Source organism: Aulonocara stuartgranti (assembly GCF_965226115.1).
Source record: "Aulonocara stuartgranti genome assembly, chromosome: 7".
Taxonomy (NCBI): domain Eukaryota; kingdom Metazoa; phylum Chordata; class Actinopteri; order Cichliformes; family Cichlidae; genus Aulonocara; species Aulonocara stuartgranti.
Genome location: NC_138945.1, coordinates 55475604 through 55494800, shown reverse-complemented (window position 1 = coordinate 55494800; position 19197 = coordinate 55475604). Strand labels below are relative to the sequence as shown.

Below are 19197 nucleotides of genomic sequence, written 5' to 3'. Positions count from 1 at the left end.
CTTTTTGCCATTTGTTAGGAGAATTCTCCACAGGCTAATTTGACCACAGTCTATTCGCACCCCCTGCCCCACGCCGCAGCCACCACCCCCCGCCCCTGTGCTCCAAGCAGCATTGTGCCTGTCACTGATGCATCTGTCTCCACTGGTATCTATAAATACCCCCTTCTCTCCCCTTCAAAAACCTGATTCCCATTGATTTAGTGACCTATATACACATCACCGTCATCCCCTCCCTTCCTCCGGCTCTCTGCTCCTTCTGTAGATGGTCCTCTGCTGTCTCCACCTCTGATTTCCTCTTTCCTTCATCATCCTTTCCCATTAAGCCCAACTTAGACCACCTCTTCCTCCACCTTCTCCCATCCTCTTGTTAGAAAGCAGGAAAGGCTAATAATAGTTCACGGTGGAAAGCTTTAGTCATGACACATGAAAAGGACTCGAGTGAGGAAAAGAACAGCAGCTGGTGCTTATTTCTGTATTTCAAAGTGTTGTCATTGTGGTAAAATGAGCCTTCAGCTAATCTGCTGTGCGTGTAAACACTGGAGTGGATAGGAAAGGAGTCTCTCAGAGAGGAACAGCTTTCAATGTGAAATCTAACTCTGCCTAAATAAGATCAAAGACAAAGACATACAGAAAAAGAGAGAGCGGGGTGTGTGTGGTGTGCATGCAGGGCTGTATGAAAGTGCTATGATGTAATAATGCTGCAGGCTGCTGCAAAATAGCACCCAGAGAACTAATGCCATGAACAAAATGTTAAATTCATTGCAAACAGCAAGGGATTAATAATGAATATGTTCTGCTGACACAAGCAGGAATCCTAAACCCCAAACATTAGGCTAAATTGCACAAGAAAATGCACTTATTCCTATCATGCAAGTTCTAAACACATAGACCTTATTCAGCGAGTGCAACCACAAAGAGCTCAGGTAAAAGAGGCTCAGCTGCCTATAAGGTCTGCCACAGCTGTAAGAGACTAACAAAAGAAAGCTGAAACAGTGAGTGAGATGGGAGCGCGTGATCTTCTACCACACCACCCCAGCTTAGCATACACCTGTAGTATAAGGCGCTGTTCTGCTCTCTTCCCACTCCCACTAGAGGACCACAGCTCTACTGCGACCCCACACTGACACCTGGTGGCTTCATCGGGCAAAAACCATAACAGCAGTCACAGCTGCACCCGTGCCCCGAGGAGCCACAATGTCATCCTTGTAGTCTTCAAAACATAGCCCTACTGTTTAGTCTTCACAGCACTATTACACGTGAAAAAACAAAACAAAACGCTGTGTCAGTTCTTCTGTGTTCTCTCGGACGACCGCTGGACCACAATAATGAGAGTTGGAAAAAGTGTGACACTCAGCACACAGACAACCACAACAGGAGATTTCAGGACAGTGAGTTTATTTAACAGCGAATTGTGACAGGGAACACAATTTATTTATTTTCCATTGCATTGTAAACCATGTCTAAGACAACCGTGTCATTCACCACATATTCATAAACACCCTCTATGTCACAGAGAGACTTTGTAGGTGGACAGCGGGGGTGGGGGGTCCTCGATTTCTAAAGTGCTATAATGCACAATTCCTCTTGGAGGAAGAGAACAGAGGCCGTGAAATGAGCTCAGACCCCCCAAAAGGCCTCCAAGGTCCCCCCAGCTGCATTATTCATACACTGTGTTTCCTGTGACTGACAGATGGTGTTCAGCGTTTACTTTTTTCCTACTGAGTCTCTGTGTGTGTGTGTGGCTTTACTTATTGCATATCAGTGAGCTGGTTCGTGAAATTTCTCGGTGAATGTGTAAAGCACAAATCTTTAGATTAAAACGTAATAAACTCTTCACTATATTCATAATACATCTCACCTACATTACATTCTTATATTAGATTCGTTTAGAATATGTACGAGATATACATTTGTGGATAACTGGTGACGGCTGACGTAGTGAACACCATCACGTTGGGTCTCTTATAACGACCTGTTGTCTCAGCCCTATGGATCCAGTTTTACAGACATACATAAGCTAGCATGTTCATTTCATTCAAGACTTCTGCAAAGAAATAAATCAAGACTTTTAAATCACGTCTGCAAAAGCAGCAGATGGATTTCCAAGATTTCGAGTATCCAAAGCGGGTCTCTTGTGCCTAATGATCCTTTGTGCTTTCTTTGATTGTATACACTCCGGGTCGTACATTTGGTGTTTTAAAAGCTCCTCTGTGTTAGCCCGCACCCTGGCGACAGATGCTGGACAGATTGGATGGCAGAGGAGGGCAACAGATAGAAAGAACGGGAGGGGGGAGGGCACTGGACCGACAATCAAGAGAATCAAGAGAAAAATACCGCGGTGTCACACTAACAACTACACATCAACTACACCACTACACCGTCAGACACGCACGCACATACACACAAAAAACCTAATGCACAAGGTCAGTTTAAATTCACAGCAGGGTTTAAAGAAAATTGACTTGCACAGTGTGTTCAAAGTTCGGGCAAAAAAACAGATGAGAACGATCCGAGAGCAACGAGGGAGGGGTGGGCTTTTAAAGGAAATCTGGACGAGACAAACGTAGGCATTGTGATGACAATAACAGCAAATACGAAATGAACTTGGAATGTGGAAAAGAAAAACAAAAAGAAAAATTACAGCGGTACTTTATGAAGCCAAGCTCACGTGAGCAGACGGGCCATCTTATTATCTGCCGACATGGCTGGAGGTGCCAGATGATGTCCCTCACTGACCTATGGCTTTCAGTTAAGACATTGATAACGCTGAGATTAGCTCGAAGTGATTCAGTCAGTGTGGCCTTGGTCGTTAGTGCAGCCACTGTCATATTGCAGCCACCTCATGAAAGAAGCACCATTCAAAACAGACAGATTTTCTTTACCGTCCGATGCCAGCAGGTCTCTGTCGGCTTTCACATTTAATTTTTAGAACTCTTTAAGCATTTCTGCGAGTCGTTAACTTAAAACAAAAGACACTTCCCTCTATCACCGATGCTTCATTTGGTCCTAGCTGATGAAACAGGCTGACCCACACTTAAACAATAGCAATAGGCAATAGGCAGAAATGCCTCCCCCTCCCCTCCAAAAAGAAAAAAAAGAAAGAAAAAAAAAGAAAACGACACTAATGTTTCCCACTGCAAACATTTAAGAAAAAAATCTCATTAAAATGTTGCATTTAAGTTCATATGATGTGTCCGGCGTTAATATTCCTTCATTCGATATGTCCACATCATCATAAAACATAAAAATCACCACAACATGAATTGACAGGGGAGCTGGAGAGGTAGGTGTGCAAAAAAGCCATCATTTACAAAACAAACAATAAATCCTAAAACGTCAAGTTCATATCATCTGCATGTTTACAATATAGTTAAGGTGGACACTTTGACACAGGAAAAGAAAAACAACACACAAATACATAGTGCTATACTGCCCACAGAAAGGAATATCGATAAATAAAGCTCACTCCCACAAATTAAATACACTGAAAAGTTGCATCGTGTATCTACAGTGCAACAGTGCAGTTGACGAGCTGCTTGAATGGTGGGAACAAGGAGGGAATGTGATTGGAATAATACACTTCAAAGTCACCTTGATCTCCGGTGAGATAAACCAATGGCAGCGCTTCAGTGTCGTGATGCATAAACGAGATACAACAGGGCTGCTTTCCCTCGCAGCTTAAAGCAAACAAAACCCTCTAAAGCAAATAAACAGATGTTTGGTTAAAAAAAAAATCATCGACTGCACTGAGAACGCATTAGTGTGATTTTTTGATATCCAAAGGATTTTTAGCTCTTTGGGTCCTGCCATTGAATTCAAGTTTGGATAAAGAATTCAAACTGAATATGAACTCATCTGTAAACAAAAATAATTTGGTCTGTATCTGATGTGAGGATGAAATGCTCTGGACTTGCTGGCTCCACAATGGATGACTGTATTCATAAATCTCAGGAGGTGAGGTCTGACCGTTTGTTAGCATCAATAATTACTAATAATCTGGCTTTCCATTAGAATTACTTTCAGCTCATTTAGTGTTCACAGCAATGCTGTCCGTCTGAATCCACCGTGCATCACGCGTGGCAGAAAACTGCTTGCTGCACTTTAGGTCGCAATCCAATCAGTGATGTCACAGCAGGTGTTTTCGGTCGCCTGACAAAGGCTAACTAAACCCCCGCTGTGACATCAGTGATTGGGGTGTGGGCAGGAGTGCGATACGCTTGACCCATAAAAAGGCGTGAGGGCGCAGCTGTTTTGTGATTCCGTCAAAGTTCAAACAAAGTTTACGCATGTAGTTTGTAGTTGAGCACCGATTCTCACACTGGTGCTTCAGTCCAGTGTGCATCCACGAAACAAAGCTATAGTCGTAGTGGAGGGGGGCCAACAGTTGAACCATTGTGGTAGTGCAACGCATCAGATGGAACCTGATCTACTTAAAAAGCCATGGCAATCAAAGTGTGCTCAGAGCTGAATGGCTGGGTTCATTACAACCACTTACAGGAAGGGATGTGGCTCCTATGGAAAGATCATAGCGATTGTGCTGGTATCACATCAACAAGTTGCCTCGGTCTTTGTCTGAAACAGAGGCCTGTGTTACTGTAACTCGTTGTGTGTTACCTTTTAAGACATAAGGTTAAGGGAAGGTTGTGTTTTTGATTTGTTTTTTTTTTGTTTTACAGGACTAATATTCTTCTACTTGCCTAAGTAAGGAATGTGCATTTATTTTTAATCTGATCATCATCATTTATAATTTATAGTTTCAAACCAACTGGTAAGATTTCATCTGTCACTTAAAGACTAAAATTTGGTACTGTAGGGTGGCAGAACTGCAGCAACCGAGGGCAGTACATCTGCTTTAAAACTTTAACAATCATATTCAAAAAGATAAGTACAATGTTGTAATTATAAAGTGATATTCTTTTTCAAACTTAAAACAAGCTGATATTTGTGGCTTTATTTCCAGAGAGCTGGCTAAACCTGCCAACTGGATTTTTTTTTGTGCCGCCATAGGCAGCTTGGCAAACTAAGGCTCCCTCCTGAATGATTTGAACACATTCAACACAAAAAAACAATCTGTACTAATGGTCACGCTCGGACCCATCACAAACTTCTCTCGGTATGGGATGAATCTTCGCGAAGTTGGTGTAATGCATTATGGGAGGGAAAGGCAGAAAGGAGGTGCTCCTTATTTGTCTTTTTTAGGCAAGAAGCTGAGGATAAATTCACCCACGCCCAGGAAGTAGACCACCTGGGCGATGCCAAACAGAGGAGCGATAACCAAGGCTCGACAGTAGGCTCCCTTCAGGAAGGCTGATGGACCCTCGTTACGCATGATTTTCCTGGGGAACAAACAGGAAAACATAGGATTAACCCAAAAACACATCCAGCACCGGCAGACATGGCGGGTGACTGTACATAGCACTTTGCATGTGCTGTAAAAGCATAATTAGGTCACCTGATGCAGTCAGTCACTCCAGCGTACGTGTCTTCTGTGTTCCCTCGGGTCAGCGACTGCAGTCTAGTCTTTATAACTGCAACACAGTGAGTTCAGGTGAGTATAACATCAAACATCAGTGCAAAGACTGCAGAAACAGTGTTCTCAGTGCCACTGCTCACCATCAACGGGGTTTACAGCCACAGCTGCTGTGCTTCCCGCAACGCAGCCTGATATAAACGAAACATAGAAAGGAGCAGGGCCCTCTGCGCCTCTTTTTCCAAAGTTATTCAAGTTGGCGAAAAGGGGGAAATAGATAATAGAGAATGGAACATCCCTATAAAATCAGAGAAATAAAACCATGACAGTAAGTTCTGAGAAATTCACTAAAACTACAAAAGTACAGTTGCCAAATCTGTTTTACCTGAGCAGCGTGGCACCAAGGCCTTTATACAGCCCAGCAATGCCCTTTTCCCTCAGTAACTGTCTGGTTATCTGCATGGCTGTCGGGGATTTCGTCTCCACGGTACCTGCTGCCACTGTCTCTGGCATCAGCTTCCTTTGAGCAGCTACAAATTGCAGGGAACATTAAAAGAAAAGTTCAAGCACTCGATGCTAAGAGCAGGTATACATGAACAAACATTTTGGATTTGTAACAGAAAAAAAGACAATAAGATAAAACTGTTGTCATCTCTGACGTGACCACATGAGGCCACTGTTACTACACAATGTCACAAACAACGCAGTATTTGCTAGATTAGATCTCCTCTTACCAATCCGCCCAGCATCTTGGAGCTGAATTTTCAACATCTCCATAGGAGTTGTGACAATAACCTACAATTAGAGCAAAATAAAGGTTTCACATAAACTGTCAACATTTACAGACTGTGAACAAATTAATCTGAAACGACTGATTAATAGAGTGGAGGGGGGAACAAAACAAATGCAGTGTAAATCTAATTTCATCCATTAGTTAAATGCCAACTCTTGTTTTCCTCTCTAATCCACACAGTAGTAACTAGTTAACTGGATTAAGGGTGAGATGGTCATGTTCTCAGCTGCAATCTTAATCCAAGGTCTGCTACACTTAATCTAATCACATTCCTCGGGCTTGAAGCCTTTGGCCTCATTGACAACAGGCATTTCCTTCTGACTCACTCACTCAGCGCACATGGCTGAGCACTCTCACAGAGTCTTATCTGAGCACTCACGTCTAGCTGCCAGAGTATAGCCCGCTAACGGGACAGCATCTCAGTGATTAGAAATCATTCACTAAAAAGGAATATTACAGGTCACATTCAGATCACAGATAACACTATCTGCAGTGAGAAACTCCCAAGTATGTTTTATGACTACCACCTCTCATTTAAAGGTGGCTGTGGTTAATTCCAGCTGTAGGCAGAGACAAATGAGGTCCAGTAGTTTGGATGTGATCTGACACTGGCAGTGTTAAAGCTGGGTGTTCCAGATGGAGAACAGGAGGATGCAATTAAAGAAGCGCCTCACTCACTCACCTGGCATGTACCTGCACCGCAACCGGCCAACATCTCTTTGAACAGAGTAATCTTTCTGGAGAAGCAAAAGGTAAAAGCGCGATCAGATTAAAGCAGACACTAGACTGACAGTGTGAGAGCCAGACAACTTCATTTCCACAGTCCTCGAAAAAGGAGTTGTAACCACTAGTGCTGGTGATGCTAATCTTTGTCTTCCATATCAACATGTCAAGCACAAGGGCAGATTAATAATTCACAAGGCGAGCAGGTGGGCCAGACAAGTCAATCATTCATCAGCCTACATGTTTGTCTCCATAGCGATGGAGACGGATGCCCCAGAGAGCTCCAGGGTTGTCTGCACAGACAGTGCTCATGGTGGATAACAGGTACTTTTTTATTCAGCAGCGCACTGTGATCGGTTTTTGGCGCATGTAATGTGATTCCACTGTGTGCCAATTATATTTCACACGTACATGTAACTCTGTATTTAGAAACCAAACAGTTAACAAGCCAGCGTGAAGTGCTCGGTGCCTCTGAGAAGATGACAGAAAATGGGGGATTAGCTGGAGCCTTGGTGACACTAAAGACAGCTAACATGTCAGGTTATATGCTAGTAAACACGCCAGTTAAGTACAGTGGGAATTAGAGGAGTGGGCAAGTGTCAATCTGCCTGTCAGCACTTTCATTTCTCACCCATCCTTGGAGAAGTGATGCCTGAAGAAGTCGTTTGCAGCTAATTTGATGGCTTTCTCCGGTGTGACTAGCGTTAAGTTCACGGCAGCTCCTGAGAGGATAAGAATGGCAGAGAAGGAAAGTAAGACACAAAGAAGAAGAAGAAAAAAATAAGTATTTAAGTAGTCTCTTTTTTCTCTACAGTTTGTGAGTTTTGTTGTTGTTTAACTTTGTGTACCAGGTTTTTCTTGATTATTGTAATGGCTGTATGTTTAGCCTTTAGTACATGTTACTACTGTAACCTGGTTTCCACTGGTATTTAAAAGTGTTTATATTTTGATCTTGTTTAGTCTAGCGTTCCCAGCATCCCCTGTAACTTTTTAAATCTTCATCTCTGTCAGGTGACTCCCTTCTTAGTTATTTCCTCTTGTGCCTTGTTGTAGGTTTGACTTCCTTTGTTATTGTCTTAATTAGTTTTAGCCGTTTCTTGTTACCCTAGTGTTTCCACTTCCCTGATTACCTCATGTGTGTATCTATAGCCTCAGTTTCCCTTTGTCCTTTGTAAGAGTGACTGTTATTCACTCATGTGTGTGACTGTCATTGGTTGTTGTGTCGTTCTTATTTTGCCACATGGGATTTATATTCTTGGAGCAATAAAAAAAACTACGTAAAAACTAATAAAGGGAAATCTATGTTTCTTAAAACTGTGTCTTAAAAAAGACACATGAAAAACCACCACTCCCCATGTTATCTCATGTTAGACTTTCCACATCTGCAGAATGCAAAGATACACTTAGGTCTGAGTGACATAAATTTCATCATCAGAGGGTGAATGTGAGGCTCTGTGCTCTGTGCAGATATCCATGTCCCTGCCAACTACACTAAAAAGCATCAACTATTAAAACATTGTTTAAGTGAACACCAAACAGACTTGATACGCGCATAACAGGAGGTGCTTCAAGCACACAAGCTTACACAGGTTAGAAAAATGATTATCTTATATTTAAATGAGTTTGCACATTAATCACATACAAAGTCAAAAATCTTCACTTTACCTCTGTACATCCCAAAATATCCCTCTGACCGAATGGTCTTAATAAGGCAATCTGACCTGTAACACAAGCACAACAGTTGTGGTATGTCAGTTGAAGAGCTGCCTGATAGGCTGAGTGACACTACACAAGGCTACTGTGGATTAAAGCTGGAAAAAGAAAAGAAAGTCATACATGCTAGTGTAAAGGCGAGATCCATTTTGCTGGTTTTGGAGCCGAGTCTTGGCCAGGTCAATGGGAAACACACAGGTCACTCCGATTAGGCCAGCGATCCCCCCATTGATCAATTTGGCAGGCAAACTGGATGAAGGTAACAACCATAAACACAAAGACAAAAATATCAAATGTGGATGGTCACTAGATTAAAAACAAAGCCACAGCTCCAAACCTCTGTAACCTTACCTGATCTGCTTGTCAGCCATTTATCTGAAGCCCTGACTGGTCAAAGTTTAATGCGTCTGCTAACCGGCTGGTTTGTTGTTAAGAGTAGTGTTCGGCTGTCCGGGTGGGATTATGTAGCGGGACTATCTTCTGTCCACTTGACTTGTTCCAGCTGTTGTCAGGTCAAGCTAGGGGATATCTGTAAAGAAACAGAAAAAGAACCGGTCCCATCTATCACTGTCATGAAGTCGCCCGAATGAGAAAAGTTTCAAAGGTTACCATGAAGCAATGTCACCTCTACAAATATTACAACATGGACTTGCTTTGGTAGCAAGTTACGGCAACAAGTATAAATATATATGCATGCTTCTGCTCAAAGCAACTTATATTAAATGCATTGAAACTAAAAATCTGCCATAGGTTTTGCAAACCTTCCTATTAAGGTTATTCTGTTTGTTTAGTGCTTTCAAAAATGAGATGAAAATTATGTAAATGCATGCAATGGAAAGTCAATATACCAAAAAATGGGTTTTTAAGCTTTGGTGAAAGATGGGCGGTGACACTCTACAGTCCTGGTGTCTGTGGATACTTCATTATGCTCTGTATATCCCACAGTTCACAGACGAGCATAAATATTTCCACTCTAACCCAGGTAAACTTTTTAAAAAAGCACATCTCAAGTGGGGAAAGAAAGAAGAAGATGCAGGCCTAAAAAAAGCTATCTACAGCAGATGAATTATTTCCAAGATGGCGCCGCGGATGGCAGCCTCGGTACTGCGCTCTCTCGCACTTTTCTTGTTTTTGTTTATTTTCTGCGCTTTTGGTCACTCAGACCACATCACTTTCTCCAGAGATCAACTGCTTAACATCAGGCAGTCATCTCACTATAGTTCTTATCCATTTTTCACAAACCCGGAAAGTTTTTTGGAGATTTTAGTTGGAGGCGCAGCAGCTCTCTGTGGCTCCTGGAGAAGACGTGGACGGGGGAGTCGCGCCGGTGCGCTGGTGAAACTACGTCGGCGAGGATTCCACACGGCACTCCCCTCCATTCACCTCGCGAATCTCCGCTCTCTTCCAAACAAAGTCGACGAATTACTGCTCTTAAACCGGACTAACAAGGACTTTGCACGCTCTGCTGCCCTCTGCTTCACTGAAACCTGGCTCAGTGAGCGAGTCCCAGACGCTGTCTTAAATCTGCCGGGCTTCCAACTTCACCGGGCGGACCGCGAAACAGAGCTCTCAGGGAAAACAAAGGGTGGTGGAGTCTGCTTCTACATTAATGAAGGTTGGTGTACTGATGTCACAGTGTTACAGAAACACTGCAGCTCACACTTGGAAAGTTTTTTCATCAACTGTAAACCTTTTTATTCACCGCGGGAGTTTTCTTCCTTCATGCTGGCCGGAGTTTACATCCCTCCACAGGCCAACGCGAACAACGCACTGTGCGAGCTGGCTGACCAGATTACTACCCTGGAGAGGAAATTCCCGGATTCCTTTACAATTATTCTTGGGGATTTTAACAGAGCAAACCTAAACTACGAACTCCCTAAATACAGACAGCATATAGACTGCCCCACCAGGGACAACATCATACTGGATCACTGCTACACCACTCTAAAAGATGCCTATCGCTCTGTGCCCCGGGCAGCTTTGGGACATTCTGATCACTGCATGGTCCATCTTATTCCAGTTTATAGGCAAAAACTCAAACGTGCCAAGCCTGTAGTCAAAACTGTGAAGAAGTGGACTAACGCAGCAAAGCAGGAACTGCAGGACTGTTTTGACTCCACTGATTGGACTGTTTTTGAAGCTGCATCTGAGAACCTAGATGAGCTCACGGACACTGTGACATCATACATCAGTTTCTGTGAAGACGTGTGTGTGCCAACAAAGACCTTTTGCACATACAACAACAATAAACCATGGTTCACTCCTAAACTCCAACATCTTCGTAAGGCCAAGGAGGACGCCTACAGAAGTGGTGACAGGGTCCTGTACAAGCAAGCCAGGAACACACTGACCAAGGAGATCAAAGCAGCTAAAAGGATCTACTCCCAGAAGCTGGAAGAACGGCTCTCAGCCAACGACCCTGCGTCAGTGTGGAGGGGCCTGCAGGAAATCACCAGCTACAGACGCCCCCCACCCACTATTGAAGCAAACAAAGACCTGGCCAACGAGTTAAACACTTTCTATTGCAGGTTTGAGACGGACAGACTCCCACGCCCCACCCTCCCCTCCCCAGGGACATTGCTTCAGACATTGACCCCCAACACACCTTCCACCTCTCCCCCCTTCACCCTGCCCCTCCCCAATCAAGACTCAACGACCACCCCCACCCTCCCCAATCCAGACTCAACGACCACCACCACCCTCTCCAATCCAGACTCAACGACCTCCACCACACCTCTCACCCCCCTTTCCTCCTCCCTGAAACTAAGAATACACACTCAGGATGTGAGCCGACTATTCCAGAAACAGAAGCCCAGGAAAGCCCCCGGACCAGATGGCGTCTCACCCTCCTGCCTCAAAACCTGTGCTGAACAGCTGGCTCCCATCTTTACTCGCATCTTCAACAGATCCCTGGAGCTGTGTGAAGTTCCCTCCTGCTTCAAACGCTCCACCATCATCCCTGTTCCCAAGAAACCCACCATCACAGGACTGAATGACTACAGACCTGTCGCCTTGACGTCTGTGGTCATGAAATCCTTTGAACGACTGGTGTTAGCCCATCTGAAAGACATTGCAGGCCACCAGCTGGACCCTCTGCAGTTTGCCTACCGGGCAAACAGGTCGGTGGATGATGCAGTGAACATGGGGCTGCATTACATCCTGCAACACCTTGACCGCCCGGGAACTTATGCCAGGGTCCTGTTTGTGGACTTTAGTTCGGCTTTTAACACCATTGTGCCTGAACTTCTTTCCTCCAAACTCTCCTTGCTCAGCGTGTCACCAGCTACCTGTCAGTGGATCACCAGCTTCCTGACAGACAGAAAGCAACAAGTGAGGCTGGGGGAGATCACCTCTGAAACCCGGTCCCTCAGTATTGGTGCCCCTCAAGGATGTGTCCTCTCACCACTAGATAGATAGATAGATAGATAGATAGATAGATAGATAGATAGATAGATAGATAGATAGATAGATAGATAGACAGATAGACAGATAGATAGATAGATAGATAGATAGATAGATAGATAGATAGATAGATAGATAGATAGATAGATTTCGATTTCCAAAAAAGCACAGCACCGACAGAAGTTACAGAAGTTACACTACTGTTCTCCCTCTACACTAACGACTGCACCTCCAATAACTCGGCTGTCAAACTCCTAAAGTTTGCAGATGACACCACTGTCATTGGCCTCATTCAAGATGGTGATGAGTCTGCATACCGGCAGGAAGTTGAGCGGCTGGTACTCTGGTGCAGTCAGCACAATCTGGAGCTGAACACTCTTAAGACTGTAGAGATGACAGTGGACTTCAGGAGACATCCCTCAACTCTGCTCCCCCTCACCATATCAGACAGCCCTGTGTCAACTGTGAAGACCTTCAAGTTCCTGGGTACAACCATCTCCCAGGACCTGAAGTGGGAGACCAACATCAACTCCATCCTCAAAAAGACCCAGCAGAGGATGTACTTCCTGAGACAACTGGGGAAGTACAGTCTCCCACAGGAGCTGCTGATCCAGTTCTACACTGCGGTCATTGAGTCTGTCCTGTGCTCCTCCATCACAGTCTGGTATGGAGCAGCCACTAAACAGGACAGGAGCAGACTGCAGCGGACTGTACGGGCAGCAGAAAGGAACATCAGCGCCCCCCTGCCCTCCATCCAGGATCTGTACCTCTCAAGAACCAGGAAACGGGCAGGGAAAATCATCACAGACCCCTCACACCCTGCACACAGACTTTTTGATCTGCTGCCCTCTGGCAGACGGTACAGAAGCCTGCAGACCAGGACCACCCGAAACAGGAACAGTTTCTTTCCCCTCGCCATCTCCCTTCTTAACAGTTGACCTGTCACACTGCTCCCACTGCCAGACTGCAACTGCACCTTATGTACATTTTGTAGTATTCATTCCACCTCATTCATTTCTGTATTTTATGTATATAAGTTTAGATTCGTTATTTATAGTTGGTTTACATAGCTTTGTGTATGTATGTGTAATGTGTATATATAGACACTTGTGTGTGTGAGATTTACATTGCTGTGCTTGAGAGCCACCATCTACCGGAACCAAATTCCCTGTATGTGTCTGCACATATACTTGGCCAATAAACACGATTCTGATTCTGATTCTGATGAACAGTATCTAAAAGGTATGTCCTTAAGAACTAGAAATAAATCCAGCAAAGACCTGACAGAGGACATGTGGCATGCATCTGGCCCTTCAGCTGATCTATCTAAGCATCACTGAAGCCTCATAAGAAATGGTGGCTGTTAACAAGGCCTTCTTATGGAAGGAAAACAGGGCGAACATGACAAAATGACTCAAGATCTGGACTGAAAATTAGTAGCAACAGGTCTTATGGTGTGATGAATCCATATTTACAATTTTTGTTCAAATCATCATCAAAATGTACAGAGGAAGTTAGGAGAGTTGGTGCAGAGAGCGTCTACAGTCATCTATAAAACATGGTGGAGGCTCTGTCATAGTTCAGGACTGCATTTCAGCCAGTGGTGTTGGGTAATTATACAATTATTAATACAGAAAAATAGTGACAGATTTTGATCGAACACAATTAGCATCACAATGGAGTAAAAGCACAACTGGGTAGAAAACACACAATGAACCACTATCAGTCATTAACTGGCCTCCCCAGAGTCTGGACTTCAACATTATCGTAGCAGTGTGGGATCATTTTAACTGAGATTGTAACAAAAGCAGCCAACATCCAAAGAAGAGCTCTGAATGTCCTTCAGGAAGCCTGGAGAACTATTCCTGAAGTCTACTTAAATACATTACGAAAAAGCTTGACTGAGTTCAGGTTACATTAAAGAATAGATTTGCTTGTCTCAAATATTGTCTTTCAGGCTCATTAGAATTGTTTTTGCCTAATATACTGTTTTTCCATTTGTGCTGCACAAACCATTGCATCTATTTCCAATTTCCTGAGGGGTGGCTCGAGACTTTAGCACAGCAATGTAGGTCTTTGGTAAAAGTGGAGGTTTGATAAAATGTCTCCTCAACTTTGATAGCTATATTGCCATAAGAAGGTCCTGTTGACAAACTCTTTCACACTGGACAAACTTAAATGTGTTTCGTTTTACATGATGAAAGACAATAAATCAATGTGTGCCATTAATACTTAAAACTATCAACATGTTATGAAAAAGCAAGACTAATCCCATAAATGTAAATGTAGATTTGAGAGAGCTTTAGCCATTAATGCAGACTGATTACTAACTGCTAAACAACTCTGTCACCAGCCAAACATCTGTGCAGCATGCGTGTCCTTGAATGTTCATGTTTTCATGCCTTTCCATGCTTTTCATGCTTTCATTGTCAACCTGAGGTGCTATAGAGGAAGCTCAACCCTCTGCAGGCTAAAACAGTAATTATGAAAAAAAAAAAAAAACCTAGATAAAATATGTCTGCAGTGGATAAGATGCACCCTATTTTTGGTACAGAATGCCTTCAGTTTAAAAGGATGCTTCCCATTTCCCCTTTCATTCTCTCCTCCCCCTTCATCCACCAATCACAACCTGCCTCTACATGTGCACTCCGCTGCCTTCTCTCCCTCTCCTGCTCTCTCCCTCTCACCAACCCTCCCCCATCACTTCCCTCAGTCACGAGTCACGACTCTCAAACGCAGCTTTTCCGTCTCAGATCTTTGCTGACTTGTGGGCTTCTTAGTGAAGTACAAATGCTTACAGTTGCACAACACCAATATCACTAATTCCTCGGATCCGCTTTCAGAGACATTTCGCAGCACGAGGTGATGTTTCGGTTTACAGAGGGCACGAATGCAGCTGCAGTCTGGTGTGTTTAGTTTGGATGTGGACTTGAGGCCCCTGCTAGCTGCTCCAGAGGTGGAAGAGGGAAGAAAGGGGGGGGGGAATTGGTTTAGAGCAGGTCAGCGAGCTGTCTCTGGTGTCTGTTGCCTGGGCGTTGTCCTCACTGCTCCTTGGAGCCAAACACAGGCAACTTCACAACCCACCTCCATCGCTCATCTTCCTTTAACTGTTTTCTCGCCGAGCAGCGACACTGCGCCCACATTTCCACTGTGCTGCATGCTCCTTTTGTTTTTCTCTCGCTGACTTCCTCGCGAACATAGGCATATTAACGCTACGGCCAGCAGTGGGGATATAAGCTGAATTTAAAAGTGGCTATACATTTGGTTAGTAACAGGACTGAATATTAAATGAAAGCCACGAAACTGACATCTTCCTCCTTCTCTACACTGCCTGCAGCTTTTTTTGTCGACTTCACTTCAGCCACACGCCACAGCTATGTCTGCTCCAGCATCCATCTGACCCCTAGCCATAGCGTGGCTGCGCTGTCTTGTCATGACAATTGGAGTCTGTGTGGAAACAACTAGGACCAGTGTGCAGTGTTCACAGCAAGAGACACTGCTCATACTTCTTATGCTGTTCTTTGCACAGCATAAGCGGAAAATAACAAAGCGGTGCCTCATTTGTAGTTCACATAACCAGGGATTTTTCATGCTCATTGTACACACAAGAACTTTTAATCCACATACAGTTCAAGCTAAGCGTCTGTGTTACCTTACTTCACAGCAACATTTTCCAACATTTGCCATTTGAAAAACAAAACTACATTTTAAGCTTGAGTAAATGAAACCCCACTTAAAAAAACAAAAGACATTTACAATCCAGGGTTTCCTCTTTGGCGGCCAACAAAATCTTTTATAGGCAGGCACGATGTTGATTTATCGATCAAGGAAGTGAATTACTTCTGGAAAAGTCAAAGGAGCTTGCAAAGAAAAGCTTCTGGACTTCTTTAAGTTACTTGAAGACGTTTCACCTCTCATCCGAGAAGCTTCTTCAGTTCTAAGGTCTTCTGGAAAACAACTTAAAAGCAAAAAATGAGACAAAAGTGAAAACTTAATCAAATCAGCCAAGTAAAAGTGACTCGAAGCATCTCTCTGACACACACACACACTCGCACAGAGAGTGTTCACACTAAGGTCATATTTTGAGTTTGGACTACTGAAACTGATAAGCACTCATAAGTAAACAATACATGATTATGCAACTCAAGCAGAACCTTGAGCTGAACAACTTAAGCCGGCCCCATAAAACCACCCGCTAGACGTTTCTGATTAACAGCCTCGAAGAGAGTCAAGGCTCAGACTGAGACAGATAACAGTTGAGTTTCTGACCCCTATTCTCACTTCAGGAACGGGACAAAAAATGCTGCCATAGAGAAACAAGAACATGGGAACAACCTACCTAAGAAATATGTGTGAAATTTAGTGCTTCCATCCACGTAATCCTAACAAAGGTGTGCCATACTGAAGCCTTTTTTTTTAATCTAATACAAATATTTCAAATAATAATGCAGCAAGCACAGAAAAGACATTGGATCATTATGCAAGTGACATTAGTAATGTCAGATAAGTAGAATGCAAATGATATTCCTATCATTTAAATCAGCTACAAGCATAATTCCCTCATCTGCCACAGAGCCTGGGCTACTTCTCCTCTCCCAAGTGGCAGCAGGATAGAGGTCTTGCTGACTGAGCATGAAGCATAAAAGGAAGTAAGCAGCAACAATGACAAAGTGCAGTGGTAGTAAGTGCTCAGCTAACGTGACTATGGTTGGATGAAAAGACAGAAACGCACGAAAGTCAAACAGGCCATCGTCATTAGCTCAGCGCAGGCTGTTGTTACCGATCCATCTGTCTCACAAGAAATGATCTGATGAATCAGATGCACACTCTGAGGCATCCAAGGAGAGAGGAGGGGGACAAGGGGATTTCTGCAATTCTCTATCAGATGTCGAGTACTTTTCTGAGCTGCAAGAGCACAGAGGTCACACCTAATATAAACTCAATCTGTCCAGTTTCTTCCAGGGACAAGATTTTCCTCATTTTTAATTTATGAATTCGGTTAAGTTTACTGCAAAGCTGCTTCAACATATTATCATTCGGCTGACTTCTATATAGATATTAGAGCATATTTGATGACCGAGTTTAAATTTCCTTACTACACTAAAAGCAACATCTACTGTTTTCACCATGAAGCATCAGCTGCTTGTATTTTGGCTATTTTTGGACAAAAGTGCAGAAACAAGGGATGAAATTTGTGGTGTCACAGATAAATCTGATTGCTACTCCCTCTTCCCTACTGCATCGGGATTATAAATCTAATGCCTACTTATGAAAGCTCTCTCGCAATCTCCATTTACAAAAAGGAGGGGTGGGAGTTGTGATCTTGGCACAAATCATCTCTGTCAGTGGCAGTGCTCTTTGGGGCCATTAAAACTGACACACAGAGCATGCATTGTTGGAAACACCTGCTGGAGATGGGAACCAAGAGTCCACAGGTTTCAGGCTGCAAAAAATACCCGCTTCTTTGCCAACGAATGCCGTTGTTTAGTCCCTCCTCTGGCACCAACTGTCTCCCTTGTGGCCCAGTTTCCAGTCACACGGGGCTTTTCTCTCCCGTCTCTTCAGTTCTGCTTACATCTCACCTTTCCTACAACCTCGATAAAGGAATAATCATGCTATTGTTGGTCCAGATTCAGCTTTAAAGTATCTGCTTACAATTTACAGTACTGTCCCCCACCATCAGTACCACTACACTTCATTCTCCATTCGGTGCACATACATTAGTGATATTTATCGGTCCTTGCCTAGACATTTTAGCGTACTTTCAGGGAAGGCTGAAAACTTGCAGTTTTCTGAATGAATGTAATGCCAAGTCATGAGTATCACAGTCATACAGGTGTGATAGATCCAGTGGAAAGCACAGGAATGACACCCTATACTCAAGAGTGGCTCACCTCATGAATTATTTCAAGCAGTAAAGATGCTTTGTTTGGACTACTTCTCCACTACAAATGCTGTTCATCTGAAAAACGTGCTGGTTTTTCATGTACATGTCAGCACACTCAGCAGCTAAATGTTACCTTATGTGTGCACTGAAGGGAGTTTGGGGCCCCAGACGGAAGAGCGAGGAGTCACAGTAAAGTGAGTGGGTACTATGGGAATGGCCTCCGTTATGTATCCTTTTCAGCAATAATGCCATTACCTAATTTTGCAGATTCTTTAAAATGCTGGATCTTTCTAGAAGTGGTCCTAAGTTAGCGTTTAACCAGATGCAACGTGTGCCTTGTCAGAGTCAAAGAGGAGCAGCTTTTACTTTTCTCTGCCAGTTAAAAAAAGGGTAGGTGGGTTTAAATGGGTTCACTACTACAATCCCAGCCCACATGATAACACCGTCACTATGGAGGAGAAGCCGGCAGAAGACGGACTCTGACCCGTTTCTACCGTAATAACCAAATATCAAAGAAGCTAATATTTGCGTTCAAGGCATTAAAATTTAAACAAACCCCATCATTTGTCTGCAGCACTGCACGTACCCCGGTTGCACCTGTGTGCGCGGTTTGTGAGCCAAATATGAGAAGGCATATTACCGACCACCGGTGTAACGGTTATTCCGCTGTTTCATAACGGTGGGCCAGACATAACGTTAGTCTGCAATAGGCCCGGCTATGAACTAAACATCTTTAAAACCAGCACAGGATAACAAAAAAACCCCAAAATCCTCGGCTTACCACATAACGGAAAATTATTTACTGACCATGAATACGCGACAAACTCACATTCAAGCAAGCTAATACCCCATCTCTCCTGTGCCGTTTTACACATTTAAGCTCAACGTGCCGCCTTTTACCCTATTCCCAGGTGAGATTTCAACGGCTCTAGGCAAACAGGCACATTTTGTGAGTCAGATACCAGACGGTGAGAAGCGCAAGGCTCTGCCTGCATCCCGTTATGTACATACCAGACACACAGAGCCGCTTCCGCTGTCTCCTCGGTGGTGCTGCGGTATGAAATCAAAGCCTTTACTCTCTGTATCTTCAGCTGAGAAACCCACAGTGGTTTACCTACCGGCGTTACTAGCGGTTCAGTCCGGCGGAGGGAGGTAGAGGAGGTGGGAGTGAAGGCAGGCGGGCAGGGAGGGAGGGAGGGAGGGAAAGCG

The 19197-nt window shown here is 43.9% G+C and overlaps 1 protein-coding gene across 2 annotated transcripts; it reads right to left on the bottom strand.

Annotated features, from left to right (window-relative positions):
- Positions 1–1378: 1378 nt before the first annotated feature.
- Positions 1379–19181, bottom strand: slc25a22a (solute carrier family 25 member 22a). 2 transcript variants are annotated; one of them, XM_082541770.1, is made up of 11 exons: positions 19107–19181; positions 9051–9228; positions 8823–8948; positions 8652–8707; positions 7618–7708; positions 6946–7000; positions 6205–6265; positions 5856–6000; positions 5614–5768; positions 5453–5528; positions 1379–5336 (listed from the first exon to the last, which is right to left on the bottom strand). In XM_082541770.1, exons 2-11 carry the CDS (start codon positions 9068–9070, stop codon positions 5183–5185), a joined length of 939 nt encoding a protein of 312 aa, XP_082397896.1. In that variant the 5' UTR covers positions 9071–9228; positions 19107–19181; the 3' UTR covers positions 1379–5182. The 2 variants fall into 2 exon arrangements, with proteins under 2 accessions (XP_082397896.1, XP_082397895.1); XM_082541769.1 differs by having other exon boundaries at positions 19000–19180.
- Between the last annotated feature and the right edge of the window lie 16 nt (positions 19182–19197).

Bases quoted from the DNA above. Each gene is read 5' to 3' on its own strand.
- slc25a22a (XM_082541770.1), bottom strand. From the start codon at position 9,070: ATGGCTGACAAGCAGATCAG. The intron at 8,708-8,822 runs GTATGACTTTCT...CTTGTGTTACAG, and splicing joins TCTCGCCTTTACACTAGCAT to GTCAGATTGCCTTATTAAGA. The intron at 5,769-5,855 runs GTAAAACAGATT...CTGATTTTATAG, and splicing joins CTTGGTGCCACGCTGCTCAG to GGATGTTCCATTCTCTATTA.